The sequence below is a fragment of the Merops nubicus genome, unplaced genomic scaffold (genome assembly GCF_000691845.1).
Source record: "Merops nubicus isolate BGI_N331 unplaced genomic scaffold, ASM69184v1 scaffold3245, whole genome shotgun sequence".
NCBI lineage: Eukaryota > Metazoa > Chordata > Aves > Coraciiformes > Meropidae > Merops > Merops nubicus.
In genome coordinates, this window is record NW_008610172.1 from 5,839 (window position 1) to 22,552 (window position 16,714).

The window sequence follows — 16,714 nt, forward strand, 5'->3', positions numbered from 1 at the left end:
GGGGTCATTTCTCCTGCCCGCTCCTCCCCGCAGGTGTGGGGTGCTCTCTGCCCCCTCCCTGTGGGATCCAAGCTCAGCAGTGGCCTTGGTCTGCACACCAATCCCTGGCAGTAACTCCAGACATGAAGTCTCATCACTGCTAAAACCAGATAGTTTACAAAAACGCTGCTAACTTCAGACAGGACAGTTAATTAGAAGAGCTTTAGCTAAAAACTAAAATCATTGAGCAGAACCAGCTCTAGTTTACCCCAAACCAGGACAAATACCTTTTTTCATCTGCCTTCTACTAATTTATAGGCTATACAATGGAATACTGGTAGGGGAACAGTTCTCTTTCTGTTCTGTGTTGATGCTTGGAGGGAGTCTAGAATTAGCTCCATCAGTCACAAGGAGGACTCATCTAGTATTGGCCTTTCATCATGTGACTGGATGAGGTCTGTGTTAGAACTGTTTCAAAGGACTTGAGAGGTTAAACAGGATGTTTTCATACTGGGATTCCTTGCATCTCATCTCAGGGTTGGGCATCTGTAGCTATTGATATCTTCCTTGAATTTGTCAAATAATTTTTAAAACCATTTATGCTGTTATATGTATGTGTATATATACATGTGTATGTATATATATGTTGAAATGTGAGAAGTGAATTTCGTATTTTTGTGCTGTAAAAGGATGTACGTTCTTCACAGCTGTTGCTGAGCATGTTTTGATACTTCTCTAAAAGCAGTGAAGAACCATTAAAAATATTCATCATCTTTACAGTATTTGTAATCGATAAATTTCTGTCATTTTATGCTATTACCTTTGTTAGGCCTAGATATCTTAATACCTTTTTGTCATTCATACCATAACCACCTCCTTTCCAGATCTTTTAGTGCTACTGTAGCCTTTTTTTGGGAAGTGCAGGTAGTAGCTGAAATATAAGTGCAACATGAGTTTTTAAAGTGGTATAGTTATGTTTTCTGTTTTGTTCTCTTGAAAATTTGTGACACCTTATTTGTCTTTCTGGATCATTGCATCATGAGCTTTTTATTTCCTATTGGGAATCTTAAGGATTCCAGAAAAGAGACTTTCAAAGAAGGAATTGAAGGTGTGAATCCTTTTCTCATAGGTTTATTCCATTGTAGCATATGCTTATTGTGAAAAGCTCATTCTGGTAAACATGGGAGCAGACTATTAAAGTGTAATTCATCTGTCCTGGAATTGGCTCTGTTCTTTTAAGGACTGTGTATACTGTGACTGTTAAAAAGACTTTTTTTGCCCCACATTTAGCAGCTGCAGTTGAAAGAGTTCTGCAGCAATTTGTTTTTCCCTCTTTGTTTTAATGTATCTTCTTGAGTTGCTAGACCCCATATGTTGCTGACTGGGTCTCTTGAATTGTTTTGTCAGCTCTTTAACTGCATCTCTTCCTCATTTGTCTACAAAGTGTGTATCTTGTACTAAATTTTTCACTGGGGCATATCTAGTGTATTCTGCTTTAAAACTTTCTGAAGGCTCTGACTGATGTTTGGGAATAGGGTGCCTGTGATGGTTTGGGTTAATGGTAGCTCCTGTGTGGTACCTTTTTAAAGAAACAAAAGCAAAAAAATGTAGCTTCAGAATATCTAGGGCTGAGCTTTTTTTTTTTTAAAAAAATAGAAAAAACCCTGCCCCAAGCCTCCATAAAAACCTGCCCTAAGGTTCCTTAAATTTGAAAGGGGTTTTACTTAATATCAAAAGCAGTGGTTGATCCAAATGGCTGCTGTTTCTTGTGCACAGAAATTGAGCATAACTGACATGAACTGAAATAATCAAATGAAATTGGACAGAGTAGGTGTGGGTAAAATGATTCTGCTCTTAAGGGTGGCAGGCAGCAGTTGCATTGTGTCCTCTGCACCTGAGCCAGAACTTGTCCCAAGACTGTAACGTATATATGATCCCAGCCATGTTAACTCTGGGTGTTTTAGTGATTTTTTTTTTTTTTTCCCCCCTTGTAAAGTAATAATTTTGATTATAAGTTTATTTTTGTACATTGTGGTTAGCTCTGTGAAAACTCTTGAGAAGGTTAATTAAAATTACCAGTTTCATTTTAATCAGATTAAGCCACTTCTGTCAAGAATAATCCAGGATTTTGTATAATGTGGGTTTTTTTCATCTACTACAAAATTTAAAAAGCATTAGTCTTTTTTTTTTTTTTTTTTTTTTTTTTTTTTTTTTGAATGAAGATAAAGTCTGTTAAAAGGCACTTTTTTACAATACAGACTTGACTTGTAGTGTTTTAATTAGAATACTCTAAATTTTAAAAGTTTTTTTTCCATGGAATTAACTTTGACTAGTTATCGAAGTTTTGGCAGTAGATAAAAGGCAAGGAATTTTTTTTTTTTTTTTATGACTTCTAAACTAGTTCTCTAATATTCTAGTATCAATGACAAAAGTTTAAATTTTCTTTGTTGTTAATTCATTTTTTTGGAATCCTGATGTTCAGAAGAGACTGGCAGATTTAAAAAGTGGCATATGACAGGAGTCTTTAGTAGCTGCTGATTGTGGGGAGAATAAAGAGGATAAAAAGCATAAAAGACAATCACTCTGTTGGAACGTGAACAGTTACTACAGGCAGACCTCAGAGGCTGTTGGAGGGGGAAGATTCACCCATGGAAGTACGAAAGGGCCACACTCTAGCCTGCCAAGTCATTCATTTAATCATCTTGTCAAACCAGACATGTAAGCTGAGGGCTTTGTTCATTAGTAATGTGAAAGAGTGAGCTGGTAAATTGAAACTAAAATTAATTTGTAGTCCTGAGGTCATTATCCCAAGTATGAATAAATTGGTGGCATAGGTGGAAAATGTGGGCCATCTGCATCTCTGTCATCACTCCACAACACAGCATAACAGTGTTTTGTTGCCGTGGAGGCTGAGTTACAGAGAATTCTAGCTACTCAGCAGAGGATGTGAATGTACTCTGACACTTCATGGTCAGAGATAATAGTCTCTAAAAACCCCAACCCCTGAAGAAAAGGAAGTTCATGTGAGCATCTGCTTTGGTGTACCACTAGTTGGGCATTCTTTCTCTGTACACATTTGAGGAGTTCTTCAGCTGGGCTCTCTAAAGTCCAGGAGACACAACTGTTTTCTGTTAAACTTCTTACTGCTTGAATTAGTCTCAGTCTATCAGTGAAGCAAAAAAGATGCCTTGTGATTAAAATGAGCAAGGCAGCTTCAGTTTAAGTTTCTAAATTCGATGCAGACAATGAAATGAAAATTGGTTTTCTGTTGGGAAGACTGACTGTTGCTGGAAAGTATTTAAGTTTTTATTAGCAATAGTAGCTTTAGAATGCAGCTAGTTGGCATGTGCTGGAATGTTCTTAAACTCCACATTTAAAAGCTAACAAACACCGATAAAAGAAATGTAAGTAAAAAAATTGTAGTGGATAGAAATAAATCCTTTTACAGTTTGAACTACTGTAAATGATCAGAGCTCTAATACAAGAAAGATGTATTCAGGTATATTATTGTTCACTGAAATTCCTGTCTATACATATATTCTTTTGTGCGTCTGTTAAACATGATCTTAACATGAAGCCCTTTTTCTCCTAATTCAAAAGCTTTCTCGAAGTTGATGAATACCATACATAATGGTAAGTTTTATTAGAATCTTTTTCAGAGGTTCATTTATCACAAAGGGTAGCCTTTTGTGGAAAAGCCTGATTGAAGGTCTGCATATTCTATGGATTGGGTGAAATACAGGTCTGCAGTGAGTCAATTGTTCAGTACTTGAGTGAAAACTTTGTAGATTGTCTGCAGGAGCCTGATAGGTCAATAGTTCCTCAGTTCTCTTTTTATGATCTTTTTTTATGTGTGCAGTAAAATGATAACAGTTTTATCCAGTTCTGAGATTCTTTTCTTTAATTTTGTGAATAGTGTTTCTAGTTGTTCTTCTGTGCTCCATTCATAGGTGTGTCATAGTGGTGTCTTCCTCAGGCATTCTCCCACTTGCCTTCCTGACTACTTAAATTACTACAAGTAATGCATGTGAAGGTAGCCTTGTTTTGTCTATTCTTTGTTCTGGCAGCCCGATGCTGCCCATTTGTGTCGCTGGTAACAGTGCTATCAATTTTAGAGGGAGCAATATTGAATCTTTAATGTATCTAATTGCCCTTTCCCTTTCGTATTCAGTATTGGCTTTGTACCCCTAGTTCTGTATTCACTCATAGCCCGTGGAAATGAAATATGTCTTACTAAATTAGAACTTGGTTTACTTTTTCAAGGCTTTTGTTCACTTGTAGGAAATATCCATAGCTATACTCACAGGTTACTGAAAGATTTAGGAAGGAATGTTTACAGATAAAACCCTCTCATGAGGCTAGTTTTGGAGATGCTCAAGTTTATTTCTCAATGTGATATTTAATTGGTGCCAGGTGATTTGTTAATAAAAATTGGAGTTTATTATTCATTGGTGTCTGCCAAATAGAGTTATTTTCTTATTGCTGTACATGTATGTTGGAAGAGCAGTATTGTATGCATTGCAAATTGTATTGACTTGGCATTCAGCATATGCAAAAGCATTCAAATGTTCAAACTTTTCATGGTGAAGTTCTTTACATTTTAAGCTAGCAAACATTAAGGTGTTATAGGACTCCTGCTTTTCACGCTGTTGGAGCCATGAATTACATGTTAGGCAGATGTCTGTAGTCGTGGATTTTTAAAATAATATTTCATTGTATTTTGTAGTCTACGTGTGGTGAGAAGTACTGAAATTTCTCCATCTTTCCTTTGCTTTAGTAAAAGAGGTTTAGCATTTTTCCTTTTGATATAGGGTTTCCCTCTCACTCTCTCAGGTATACAGTGCTCTGAACCAGCTTTGAGATGAAGGAAAGCAAGCTCACCATTTTTCTGAACAAAAATAAAACGTCTGACACAAAGTGTGCTGAATTTGGACTTGGTGAGTTTCTGCTGTTTTATAAGCAGAGCCTTTTTGCTGTTTGATGTTAAAGAAGTGTAGACTCAAAACAGAGTGCAGAATAGAAATTGATGGAACACCATTTGTGATGTCTTCTTTCCACATTACACTTAAAAAACGCAAAAAAAGCTGATTCTGTACTCCTAACTCCAGTGTAGAAGTTGGAAGGGCATACAGGGAAGTGGTTGCTTAATGTTGTATGCTTTCTTGTCAAGCAGTAATAATGCTTTGTATGACTCATTATTGTGGGGCAGCATAATGTTTCCTACGAGTTTGTTTCAATACAGTGTTTGGACAGGATTCATCATCTAATCTACCTCTTTTGTTAGGTTGGCTGGTTTTTTTTGGGATTGTGTTCTAACTTCCTTCCCATGTTTCTCAGAGGAAGATTTTAAAGTTGGTTACTCTTCCCCTCCCCCCCATGCCCCAAGGTTGCAGTGTTTTTGTGTATTCTTGTTCTGGCAGTATATGTGGGTGAAATCAGTGGGGTTGGGTAGACGTGTTGATAAATAGTGGCAGCAAGGACAGATCTTGCCATGTGTGTATAGGATGAAAATAAAGTATTAAAACTTGAGATAAATATTTAAATATAGGAAGATGGTTTTCTCCAACAGCATACCCAGATTATCAGTCAGATTATGTTAACCGTAGAATCATTGTCTGTGGGAATTTTGATGGAGACAGTGTACCAGGGGCTTGGTTTTTCTTTTCACTGAGTTAGCTGCACATCAACTAGGAAGTACCAAAAAGATTCAAGTTTCACGTTGAGTGGAGACAAATACAAGTTTGGGAGCGGAAAGGATTATTTGGTAGTTATGCTGTTATATACAGGCAATGGTCAAAACCTGTCAGCTGAATTTCATGCTGACAGGTTGTAAAGGAGGAAAGAAAATAGTTAAAAGTCTTAAGCACAGTTGAAAGAATCAGTTAAAAAGAGGACTAGAAAATGGAGTAATGGAAGCTGTATCTTTCCATAGAGGTACCTGTCTTACTAGAAAGGAGTCAAGATACTTCAGGGAAGAAGTAACAGATTGTACTTGTGCCACTAAGAGTCTTAGTGCTCAGTTCTCTGTTTCTCAAATTTGTGGTCAACTTGTATTTTTTGTGCTTTAAAAAGCCCCTTAGTTATTTAAAAAAAAAAAAAAAAAATAAATTAATTGCAGTTGAGAGATGTAAAGTTTTGACTGCTGTTCACTGTGTGATAACTTTATGCCTTGTCCTCCTCAGTCTTACTCTGGACCATACAGTCAAGCATTTTTGACTTGACCTTGAGGTCTCATCTCTTCTGCGTAATTTTTATGGGCCCACCATGGGAAAGTGGACGGAGGGGGTACACACATACATATCTGTTGAGGATTTTAGTGCATACTTAAAAAAGACTGTGGGGAGTGATGACCTGAATGTTGTGAGTTTGTTAGAGCTAGCTGTTAACTGTGAGGGTTGGTTGTAGCCTTTCTGTGGCTTCTGTTCTTGCTTGTCTTCTGTTTATTTCTTACTCCTGTTCTTGTGTCCAGGTCTCTGATTTTGCTTCTTCTGTCCTACTCTGATATGTGAGTTGCAGTGAGGAGAGCTGTAGCGCAGAACAGACATCCATCCTGCCAGTCCTGGCACTGTGGTCAGCTTTAGAAGACACCACATTTCCAAAGAAACTTTTTTCAGTTCTGTAGCCTTGGCCTCTGCATCAATGCAGGCAAAACTTAGTGTGTTTATGATTGATTTTTTTTTTTTTAACAAGATAAATAAACTAGACAGAATCTGTAATGAACATGAATAAGTTAAAATTTTTGATTTTATCCAAACTTGGGCAGACTTTTAGAGTGTTGATAAAAAGACATTGCCTATATTGAAGCATAGGGAGAGTAGCACTTGGCTAAACCATGTGCATTTAAATAAAGGAAGAACAGAGAAGGGCAAATAATTTATTTTATGCACATTTTCTCCCAGCATTGACTAGTGGATTGTTATTGTTCAGTTGTCAGTTATTACAACTTTAACTACCTGTCTGTGAGTTTCTAGATGTTGTGGTTTAGGCCCAGCTGGCAACTGAGCACCATGCAGCCACTGGTGGGATGGGAAGGAGAATCAGGAGGAAAAGGCAAAATCCTGTGGGTTGAGATAAGGAGAGTTTAACAGAATAACAGAAAGAGAGAAGAAACACAGTAGTAATGACAATAATGCTAACAAAATTACATATAGTTTTGTGCATGTGTGTATATATGTATAAGCAAGTGACATAAAGTGCAGCACGCACTGACTGACTGCCTAGTCATAGCCACCACCACAAAAACTGTAACCAGCCCTCCCTTTATATGGTGGGCATGACCGTCCTCTGTACCCACCTTCCTGTGAAAATTAACCCTATCCTAGCCAAACCCATTTGACACTAGCACTCGAAAGCTTAATTGTTGCTAACAATAATTGTGTGTGATCATATATGACAGTAGTTATGTGTCAGCAACAGAATTGCTCATATTTTTTGCTAGCCTTCTCTAATGGTCCATTTTGAAAATTCTGGCTCAGTAAAACATCCTGCAGCATGCCTTCAAAGACACAAACTTCACATCACTGGAATTAAAAAAAAAAAAAAGAGAACTCTGGAAGTAGAAACTCCATTAAAAGATGATATTATGTTAACAATGAAGAGGAATCTAGTGTTTCCAGTGACACTGTTTCAGCACTGAGGTAAATTGCTGTCAGAATGGTTTGAAGCTATTGTAGGTTTTTGGAGATCTGAAGAAAACACATTAAGTTCTCCCTGGAAATCATTAAGAAATGCAGATCACAAGTGTTGAGCTCCTACTCAGGAATACTTGTTTAGTGAGCCTAAAACAGCTTTGTTTTTAGTGTGTTTAGTAGGTAACTTAGGTTTGTATGTCTTGGTTCACCATGACAAAAGTGAACAGCTAAACAAAAGTTAAGAACTTTATTTAATCAATTGTTCTTCCATATCTGTCTTTTTCTTCTTGCAAAGATCTTTCTGTGCTCTGATGCACTTGAACTACAGGTCTTTCCTGACTTGTGAGCATACGTGTCTCAGGTATGATCACAGAGCTCTTCATCTTATTGTTCCTAGTCTAGAAGAGTACTTCAAAACTTCTTGAGTCAGACTAGAATAAGCATGAAATTCTTAATGTGTCCCATTTCATAAAGCTGGATTAATTATGTGTCAGTCCTAAACAGACAGTTATAAATCATCTCAGAAATTTACTATGGGAACTCAGAATATCTGGAGGAAACAAATGAAATGCACTCTCCCAGCCCTCAAAGAAAAAAAAAAAAGACCCACAGTTTAAATGAGGTATTACTTTGCTGTGGGGAGTGGTATGAAAAGTTATAACTGTTAAAAAGGATTGGAAGAAATTCACTGGGGTAAAGTTTGAAGCAAATTTAAGGCTAATTATTACCAAGAATGTTCCTCAAGCTCAAAATGCATATGTTACAGATTTCTATAGGCTGTGAGAAAATTTGAAGACAGTATTACTTCAGGCTTTCCCTTCTTTTGTGCTTTTCCTTGTTCAGCTGCTCTTGATCACTGTTATAGATGGATGTTGTGGTCTAGAAAACCAATACAGTTCTCCCCGTGTTCTTAGTCTAGCATGTCATGCATATGTCTCCTCCTGTCATGTTCAAATCTCTCACCTCAGAAAGCAAATTCACCTTGGCTGGGCTATGAAAAATGTGTGTTTGAGCCCTTCTGCAGTGGAGGGCTGTAATGTAAGACCTGTAGCAGCTTGGATTAATTCAGATTAGGAGCAGGCACACTGCACCCGGAAGATAGAACCTTTCTGATTGGTTTTGGCAGTTTTGGAATCTTGTACTTAAAAGCCTACCTGTGCAAATAAAAGTCTAATTGAGGACTGTATACTGACTGAGCTAGGTTTAAGCAATTCATATATGTTGTTTCATATTAGTCAGCTGGTATATGTATTCCTCATTGTTACAGTTTATTGAAGAGGGAGTTCTTTGATAGTGCTAACATGTGTGGTCATCAATGAATATGGCATCAAGTATAAAACAATGCTCACTGTAGCAGACAAGACTAGTGGAACATAGGAGGCCGTTGTGGTACCTACATGGTTCAGTTGTGATCCTTCACCTCCCACCCGGTTATTAACTAGATTTCTGAATGACTGAAGATAGCTGTACCATCAGGATCATGAACATAGGAATGAGAGTAGACAGAAGAGATTGGCTAAACATCTTTTGCTAGCTGAGCTATCAAGGATTTGGAGTTATTTTAATACAGTTTAATCGCAGACTTAGGTCTGCATTTGAAGATATGACCTTGTTGTTAGGTCACTGATGCATGATCTATGTGACATTGCCATGCTGAACTGTGTTACTCCCATGTGTGAAGGCTCTTGTCAAGTATTTTGTTGTTTGACTATAAATCCAATTTATAGAGTATTTTCCAAGGGAATGATTATGACAGTCTGCCTTCTGTCAATAGCTGTGAAACTAGAATAGTTTTTCCATTTTGAAAAGGTGTACCTGTATTTTATGTCCTCCCTCCTCCCCTCCATGCCCGGAAAGGAGGGCAGAGACTGTTGTTCCGTGACAGAGGCTGCTGTGCCCCTGGACCCCCAGTTACTGAAAGAGAGGGACATACTGGCTTGTTTTTAGGCTGCAGATCAGTAGCTATCTTCCCTGCACTTCTAGAATGGTTACTTCAAGATCTTGTAGAAACCAATCTGAAAGTATTCTCTACCATTTTGCTCAGCAGCAGCAGGAAAACAGTATGAGTATTTTGTTTGTAGATTTTAGATTTCTTCAAAAAGGCAACTGGCTAGCCTTAGCATCCAACCTATACTTTCATTATCTCAGAGGAACTGAAATAAAATACTGTTGATAGGTCTGTGTTTCAAACACAACTTTCTTCTCTTTTTAGGTAACTATGTCACAACAACCTGTTTTTATTTGCTTGTGTTTAGCAATAGATTCACTTTATCTTATGTTCATATTATTAGGCTGTTTCATCCACTGTTAAACGTTCTACTGGAACAGAACATGTTCATGCTTATGTAACTAAACTTAATTTTTATACATATTTAATTACTAATTAATGGACTGCTTGATTCAAGTGCACTTTTTTAAAATTCTGCTTTATATAGAAAATTTTCATGCAGCACTGTTAAAAGCCAGAGTTTAACCTGTTCTGTTAATTCTTCTGCTCATGGAACTACTTATTTCTGAGATTTTGAATAAAATCACAAAAACTGTTGTGTGTGCCACTTGGTGTATGTTGCTGCATAGCTAGTTCTGACTTAAGGGTATTTTGTTTTTCACTATTCTTGACGTTCTTTTCTGCCTTCATTAACAATTTCTTCATTGATTGTCAGCAAAAATGATGCAGTTTTTTTCCAATCTGCATAACCCCATGTGTTCCCTCCTCTGTAGTACTACCCTTCTGTGCTAAGCAGGCAGTTATTTCTTGTCCCACGATGTTTGTGCTGTGTATTTTTCTGTTTTGTTTGGGTTTTTTTTGGCTCTTTTTTTAAGCCTTTCACTCTGGCAATACAAGTTTTACCTGCATTTTATCTGTCAGAACCTGAAACCATGTTCTGCAGCAGTGTTAAACACAGTCAGACTACCTGAACAGTGTTACACATCCATTCCCACCTGCAGTTGAAGAGCTGTGCTCTGTGTAAAATGCTGGATTGTATTTAACCGCCCTGTTTCTGCCTCTGACAAATTACACAATGCTATTCAACACAAGATATCACTGTTCAGCTTTTCAGTATTATAGGAAGGACTTGAAGGTGGTTTGTTTTAAACATTCATGTGGTTTGTAGTGATTTGTTCAGGCTTTTGTTATTATTCCTTCCTGTTCCAGAAGGTGATTTCTCTCCCAAAACCCCTAAAGGACAACTTGATATGTTTGAGACATTTAAAATGTGTACTTTCTTGGCTTTCTAGTATGATATGCACATAGTTTTTGTACTGGTATTTTTGAAATGGTGTGAAAAGCAAGGATTTATTTGTACGTTCAGCGTAAGTTCTTGTTCAAGTGCTTGCATGGAATGATCCCTCGGGTGCATGACTAGTTCCAGAAGGTGCATGTACTTAAACTATTAAAAGTAAAGTGTTGCTAAACAGAACTACTTAGCCCAGACACAGTGTGGAGATAAGTCATGTGTGTCCTGTATTTTGCAATAAGAACAAATCGTCGTTTTACTACTACTACTACAACTACTACTGCTAGCAACAAATAATAGTTTACCTCATTCCACTGGCATACTAGTTTACTGCTTGTCTTTCTTTTGAAATATTTTCATGCCCATGAGTTTATATCTGCTTGTATTTCAGAATTTTATTTTTAAGAGGAAGAATAAATCTTATAATTAAAATAGAAGCAGCAGAAGTTCTGCAGTTGTTAAAAATGTAAGAGTTTGAAAAATTAAGAAAATAAATCTATAGTAGTGTTCAAAAAAATTTTGGAGTTGTTTTACCCTTCTGGCAAAATAACTTTTTTCACTAGACTCTCACAAAAAAATTTTGTTTTCTCCACTCATTACCATAGACATTTTATGAAATTGCCAACATTTGTGGTGATGAGCTGTTATGATTTAATCATAAGTGTTATGATATTCCATTATTTTTACCCTTAAAATTCACAGTTCCTGGAGCCAGGTAATTGCATGAGAATCTCATCTTTTTTTTTTCAAGAATCTTTATATTTTTAATTGTTTCAATGCATTCAAAACATAAAGGGTCAAAAATCTAATCCTTTTCATTAATTTGGAATCTCTATTTGAAAGCAAATTAAAAAAAATAAAAAAAAAATCTGAGGACCTGGTTTTTTTGTGGTTGTCATTGATTCACATCTAAGTGTAGACACAATAGCAAGGCTGTTAATCATGTTCATTTTGGTGTTGTGTGAGGACAAATCTAGAGCAGGAACCATAGAATTTATTGTCTAGTTAGATGAGGAAGATACAGTTGAAGAAAGGTTATAACAAAGTCATCATTTGAAGGATCTTAACTCTTAGTAATGCCATAACTGTAGATTTTTTTGGATGATGACCAAAAAAGAGGGGAAAGATGACCTAGGAAGGTGTGCCAAATGGGAAAACACAGAAAGCTCAGTAGAACAGTGGAGCAGGTATGGAATTGTGCTATGATGAAGAGACTGGGGAGAAGATGGCAAGAAGTCACTAACCTTGTTTAGACAGGAAGAAAGTGTTGTTGGAATGTGTCTTCAGCTGTTTTCCAGATCTTCCTTCTCTTCTGGGTCTGGCTGGTTTTCTCTTCCATTTTTCTTGACAGTTAATAGAGTCAGGGAATTTAAGATGCATCAGTGTTTGCATATTATGTGTGGGTTTGGATGATGCTAGTCTCCCTTGGCTGACTGTGCTCAGAGGGATTGCTGGGTGGTGAGTGGTGTTTTAACATTGCGTATCTTCTTATTGCCACTGCCTTCTTCAGATCATTATTTGTATGAGTGACAAACTAGCTCCACCCTTTGCCTTCTAACTGGCATTTCAGTTCTGTTGCTTTTTTTGATCTAACCATGTTCATTCTACTTCTGTTTACTCCCTGTGGCACTCTTCCTCTAACTGCAGTTCAGTGCTACCATGCTTGATATTCCTTGGCCAGCTGACAGCTCACTTATCTAATGCACGTGGAGCCTAACAGTTTCATAGACAGGTACTACTTCTTGTCCTGGGCTTCTGGTCAGTAGGGTTTTTTTTCCCAACCTATATAATGAACTTTACCCTGCATGTAGACGAACAGAAGTAATGGCTTCACAGAGGGGTATGGACTCTTCCTGTTTAAATTGCTAACCTACAAGTCTGACTAATGTTAACATATTTAGTCGTTTACTTGTTGGATGTTCTAGCAGAAATGTTAGTCAAGCGTTCATAGATCGCAGATGGGCTTTTAGTTTGTGAATAAATGAAATACCACCAGTTCTACCAGCAAGTCTGAGAACTTTGTCCGCAGACTTGCTGTCACTATTTTTCTGAAAATAAGCAATCCTTAGTTGCCAAAATTACAGTTTTGGACCAATACATGTTGTTTAGAAACATTTTGCTTAAAGTTAAAAAGTACTTTTCCATTTCTATTTTGTATGCTCAGTTATATATACATGATACTTCATTCTTTATCTGCTTAATTTTTACAGTAATTCGTTGAAAGACCAAACTCTGATAGGTTCAGATGAAAGGCAGGCATTTTAGCCAAATATTCTGCTACTGTTAATATTTGAGCAGTTTGTAATGTGCACAAATATTTGATTTATCACACATGTTTTACAAAAACTTAGAACTGAATCAATCTGTGTTCCCTGAACAGTAGAATGTCAAATGATGAGAGCACTTCTGCCAATCACTTCTGCCAATGGTTAGAATTTCAACGCAGGAACTTTCTGCATTATGTATTAAGTGGTCTTGTTTGTCTTAATTTTCTACTGCATATTTACATGGCTACTAGAAAACAGAGGGAGGAGGGGAGAGAAAGATATGCATGTAATTGTTTTTGTAATTTTTTTCAGGTATTTTTAGCAGCAATGATGTAGCAGTATCATTTCCAAATGCAGTATCTGGCTCAGGATCTAGCACTCCCGTTTCCAGTTCTCATTTACCTCAGCAGGCTTCAGGCCACTTGCAGCAAGTGGGAGCTCTGTCACCTTCAACTGCGCCTTCTATAACTACTGTTGTTGCTGCAACTCAGGTAAACCATCACAAGAGTTTAAGATAGCAAAATGTGTTATTGACTTGCTTATTTGCAATGTTAAAAGAAACAATTTTTTTTTTTTTTTTAAAAAAAAGGTTAATAAAGTTTGTGCTTGTTGTGAAAACATTTTATTTGCAAGAAGTTCCTAATAATATGACATACTTGCAAATCTGTAGAGCACAGATTTTTATAAATGGTCTGTGGAAGTGTGTAGTATTAATGACTGTGTTGTTACTAGTAGCATAAGTGCTGTTTATAATTCATCAGTTCTCTAACCAATGTCTGTTATCAGAACCATGTTCTAAGAAAGGATTGGAAAGAGGAAAAAACCAAGGTTTTACATGTTTCATGCAAAAATGCTTGTATGGGTGAAAGAACAGAGAAGTTAATTTATCAGATCTCCCCAATAAACTACCGAGGCTAGCCCTGGCAAAGATATGGCCAAGGCTTGATGGCGTATATGCGAACCTTCATTTGCTATAGATTTGTATTTGAAAGGTTGTACAAGTGAAGATATGTAGTTTGATGTTGAAGAGATAAGGGAGGCACTGGGTGAGTGCAGAAAGGTGACATAATTAAAGTAGTGAACCAGAAGACATACTCTTTGTAGTACTTAATATATTAATTTAAGCTGGGCAAGGTTGCATTTATCAAAGCAAGAGAGTATGTCGTTATATTGGTAGACGGCCACCATAATCGGAGTATAAGTATGAAGGAAGACTGTATGGGCATGATACTTTTGTACTTTGTGCTTATTTTTTTCTCTGATGGGAATCTATTTTATAACTAATGTATCAAATATGTATTTTTGCATGCATATAAGCAATCAATTTTTAATTATACAGTTTGTAGTGATTTAATATAGTGGATATAAACCTGCAGAATTAACATCAAACTTAATACATACATACTTGTGTGTGTGTATGTGCACACCCATGTGTGTACAGCACCTGTATAGAAGAAATACTTACGTGCAGGCCAACACAGAATACATTCCAGTATAAAATAACACTTGGTTGTTATAGGTGGCAGTTCATATTTTTATGTAACTCTTCTGGACTAGTTTCCTAAAGAAATGAGGCTTCTGTTATGCCACTGTGTCTGTGTGGCTTGTTGTCCTGGTTCCGTGTAAAAAGGGGTTCAGGGCAGGACCCACACGGAACAGAACTGTGTACTCGCCTCTCCCCCACCCCCTCGAGAGAGAGAGAGAGAGACACTTTTAAAAAAAATGAAGTATATTGTTCAACAAGGAACAGAAAACGAAAAAGGGAGGTAAGGAAAATTATATATACAAAGATTAGGGGAATAATACAAAAGATAAAATATACAAAACCCTCAGAAATGGTTCCAGGGTCCCATGGAGTGAAAGGAGAACTTTCCTCTCCGAGCTCCAAGGCAGGAGTGAAATAAGAAACCACTCCCTGCCTCTTATCAGAGTGTGTGTGGGAAGGGGAGGGAATACAATGGTTTCACCCCCACCCGGGGTCCTCCCAGTTGCTGGAAGGTCACGACCCCATTCCAAGCCTCAAACCACAACACTTGTGTCTTACAACTTTGGAACCCTTAGCCAGTTTCACCCAAAACTGGGTGACATCCCTGTTGCACAAATTGATAGAAACTATTTTAAAAAAAACATAATTAAAAATATGATGCTTTGGTGAAGGGAAATCACAACCAATGTGAGTTAGTTCCCTTTTCTTGTTTTTTTTTTTTTTTTTTTTTTTTTAGTCCCAAAGCATATTATACACCGGAACTCACTGAAGACACTTAATTTGAACAGCCTGGAGATAAGGGTAGAAGTTGTGTCATAGTTTAGTAGTAGATGAAAAAATCTTTAAAAACCCAAACAGGTGGATGCTTGCTTTTCACAGTGGTGAGGTTTACCATCAGTCTTTGAAAGATGAGCCTTATGGCCTTTTGAACAACCCAATGTATTCATAAATGATCTAGGAAAAGAGGAGCCAAGTTTACTGACCATGCTAGGTTATGCAGTGAGCTATTATGAAGATCTGCTGTCACAAACTTCTGAAAGACCTCACCAGCCTGTGTTGACAAGGTGGTAAGAGGGCAAATGAAATTAAAGGGAAAAGGCAGTTTCTATCCAAAACAGATGTGGCAGATAGCAAGAGGGGTACAAGAAAGAGTCATGGTAGTGAACAATGGCAAGGAACGGCATCTTTATATGGATTGAGTAAGTAGTGTAGAACTCTTGGCATGAAAAAGAAACACAGGTTAGGTAAGACAAAGGTCTGTAAAATCAGAAATAGCAAGGAAAAGTTAAGTAAGCAAGAATTGTGCACTTATATATGTTAAACTCTGTCAGAAGATAAATAGATTCAAAAGCAATGGGACAGAGGCCATACTTGGCAGGCGGGAACAGAAATACCATGTTTGATTTTTTTGCCTTGTGTCACAAAACAGTGAATCCTACCCTAGGAGATGCACTTTCTCTTAAGAGTTTAGCTGAGCTGGAGAGCCCTCCATAGGTTGTGTTTAAAATCCCTGTGCTTCTTTGGCTCTGTTTTTTGGGAGATGTATTAGGGTTGGGGTTTTGTTGGCTTTTTCCCACCCCCCCCTTTTTTTCCCAGAGGAGTCGTATATCTTACCTCAGTACCTAACCTGTTTTCAAATGGTCATAGATTTACTTGACAGGATCTTACTCTCATATGTACTACTATTTAAAGTGTCTTTTGATTATGAAATATAAAGGGAGATTCAAATAGTGAGAAATTTTGGTTGACAGCCTTAAAAGGGAACTCCTGTGTTTGCAGAGAATTAACAAAGTCCTGTGCTGCTTCAGTGATTCTAGGACTATATCTTGCTAACTAGAATCTGCCAGGTGGAAATTGGTACAGGTCTGGTCATTTTATTTTCGTTTAAATTTTCATTTGTTTTTTATTTAAATTTATTTTTCATTTAAATTTTCATTTATTGATCATTTTTTCTTATATCAATGGTGTAAATACATAAGCTTGAACTTGGTCCTTCCATCATGTGAAACATTATACAGACATTGATATTTCAACCAAATATCATGCTTCAGATAATCTGTGTGGTATGATATGTCTCTAAGTTATGCTCTACAGTGAAGGCACCTAAATTTG

The 16,714-nt window shown here is 37.1% G+C and overlaps 1 protein-coding gene across 1 annotated transcript in view; it reads left to right on the plus strand.

Annotated features, from left to right (window-relative positions):
- Window positions 1-3,579: 3,579 nt before the first annotated feature.
- Window positions 3,580-16,714, plus strand: part of LOC103773441 (protein AF-10-like) — a gene marked incomplete at its 5' end in the record, with an annotated part of 46,015 nt that continues 32,880 nt past the window's right edge. The window contains 2 exons of the mRNA XM_008940809.1: window positions 3,580-3,612; window positions 13,429-13,607. Coding sequence (XP_008939057.1) covers window positions 3,580-3,612; window positions 13,429-13,607 — 212 coding nt within the window. The remainder of the gene's footprint in view (window positions 3,613-13,428; window positions 13,608-16,714) is intronic.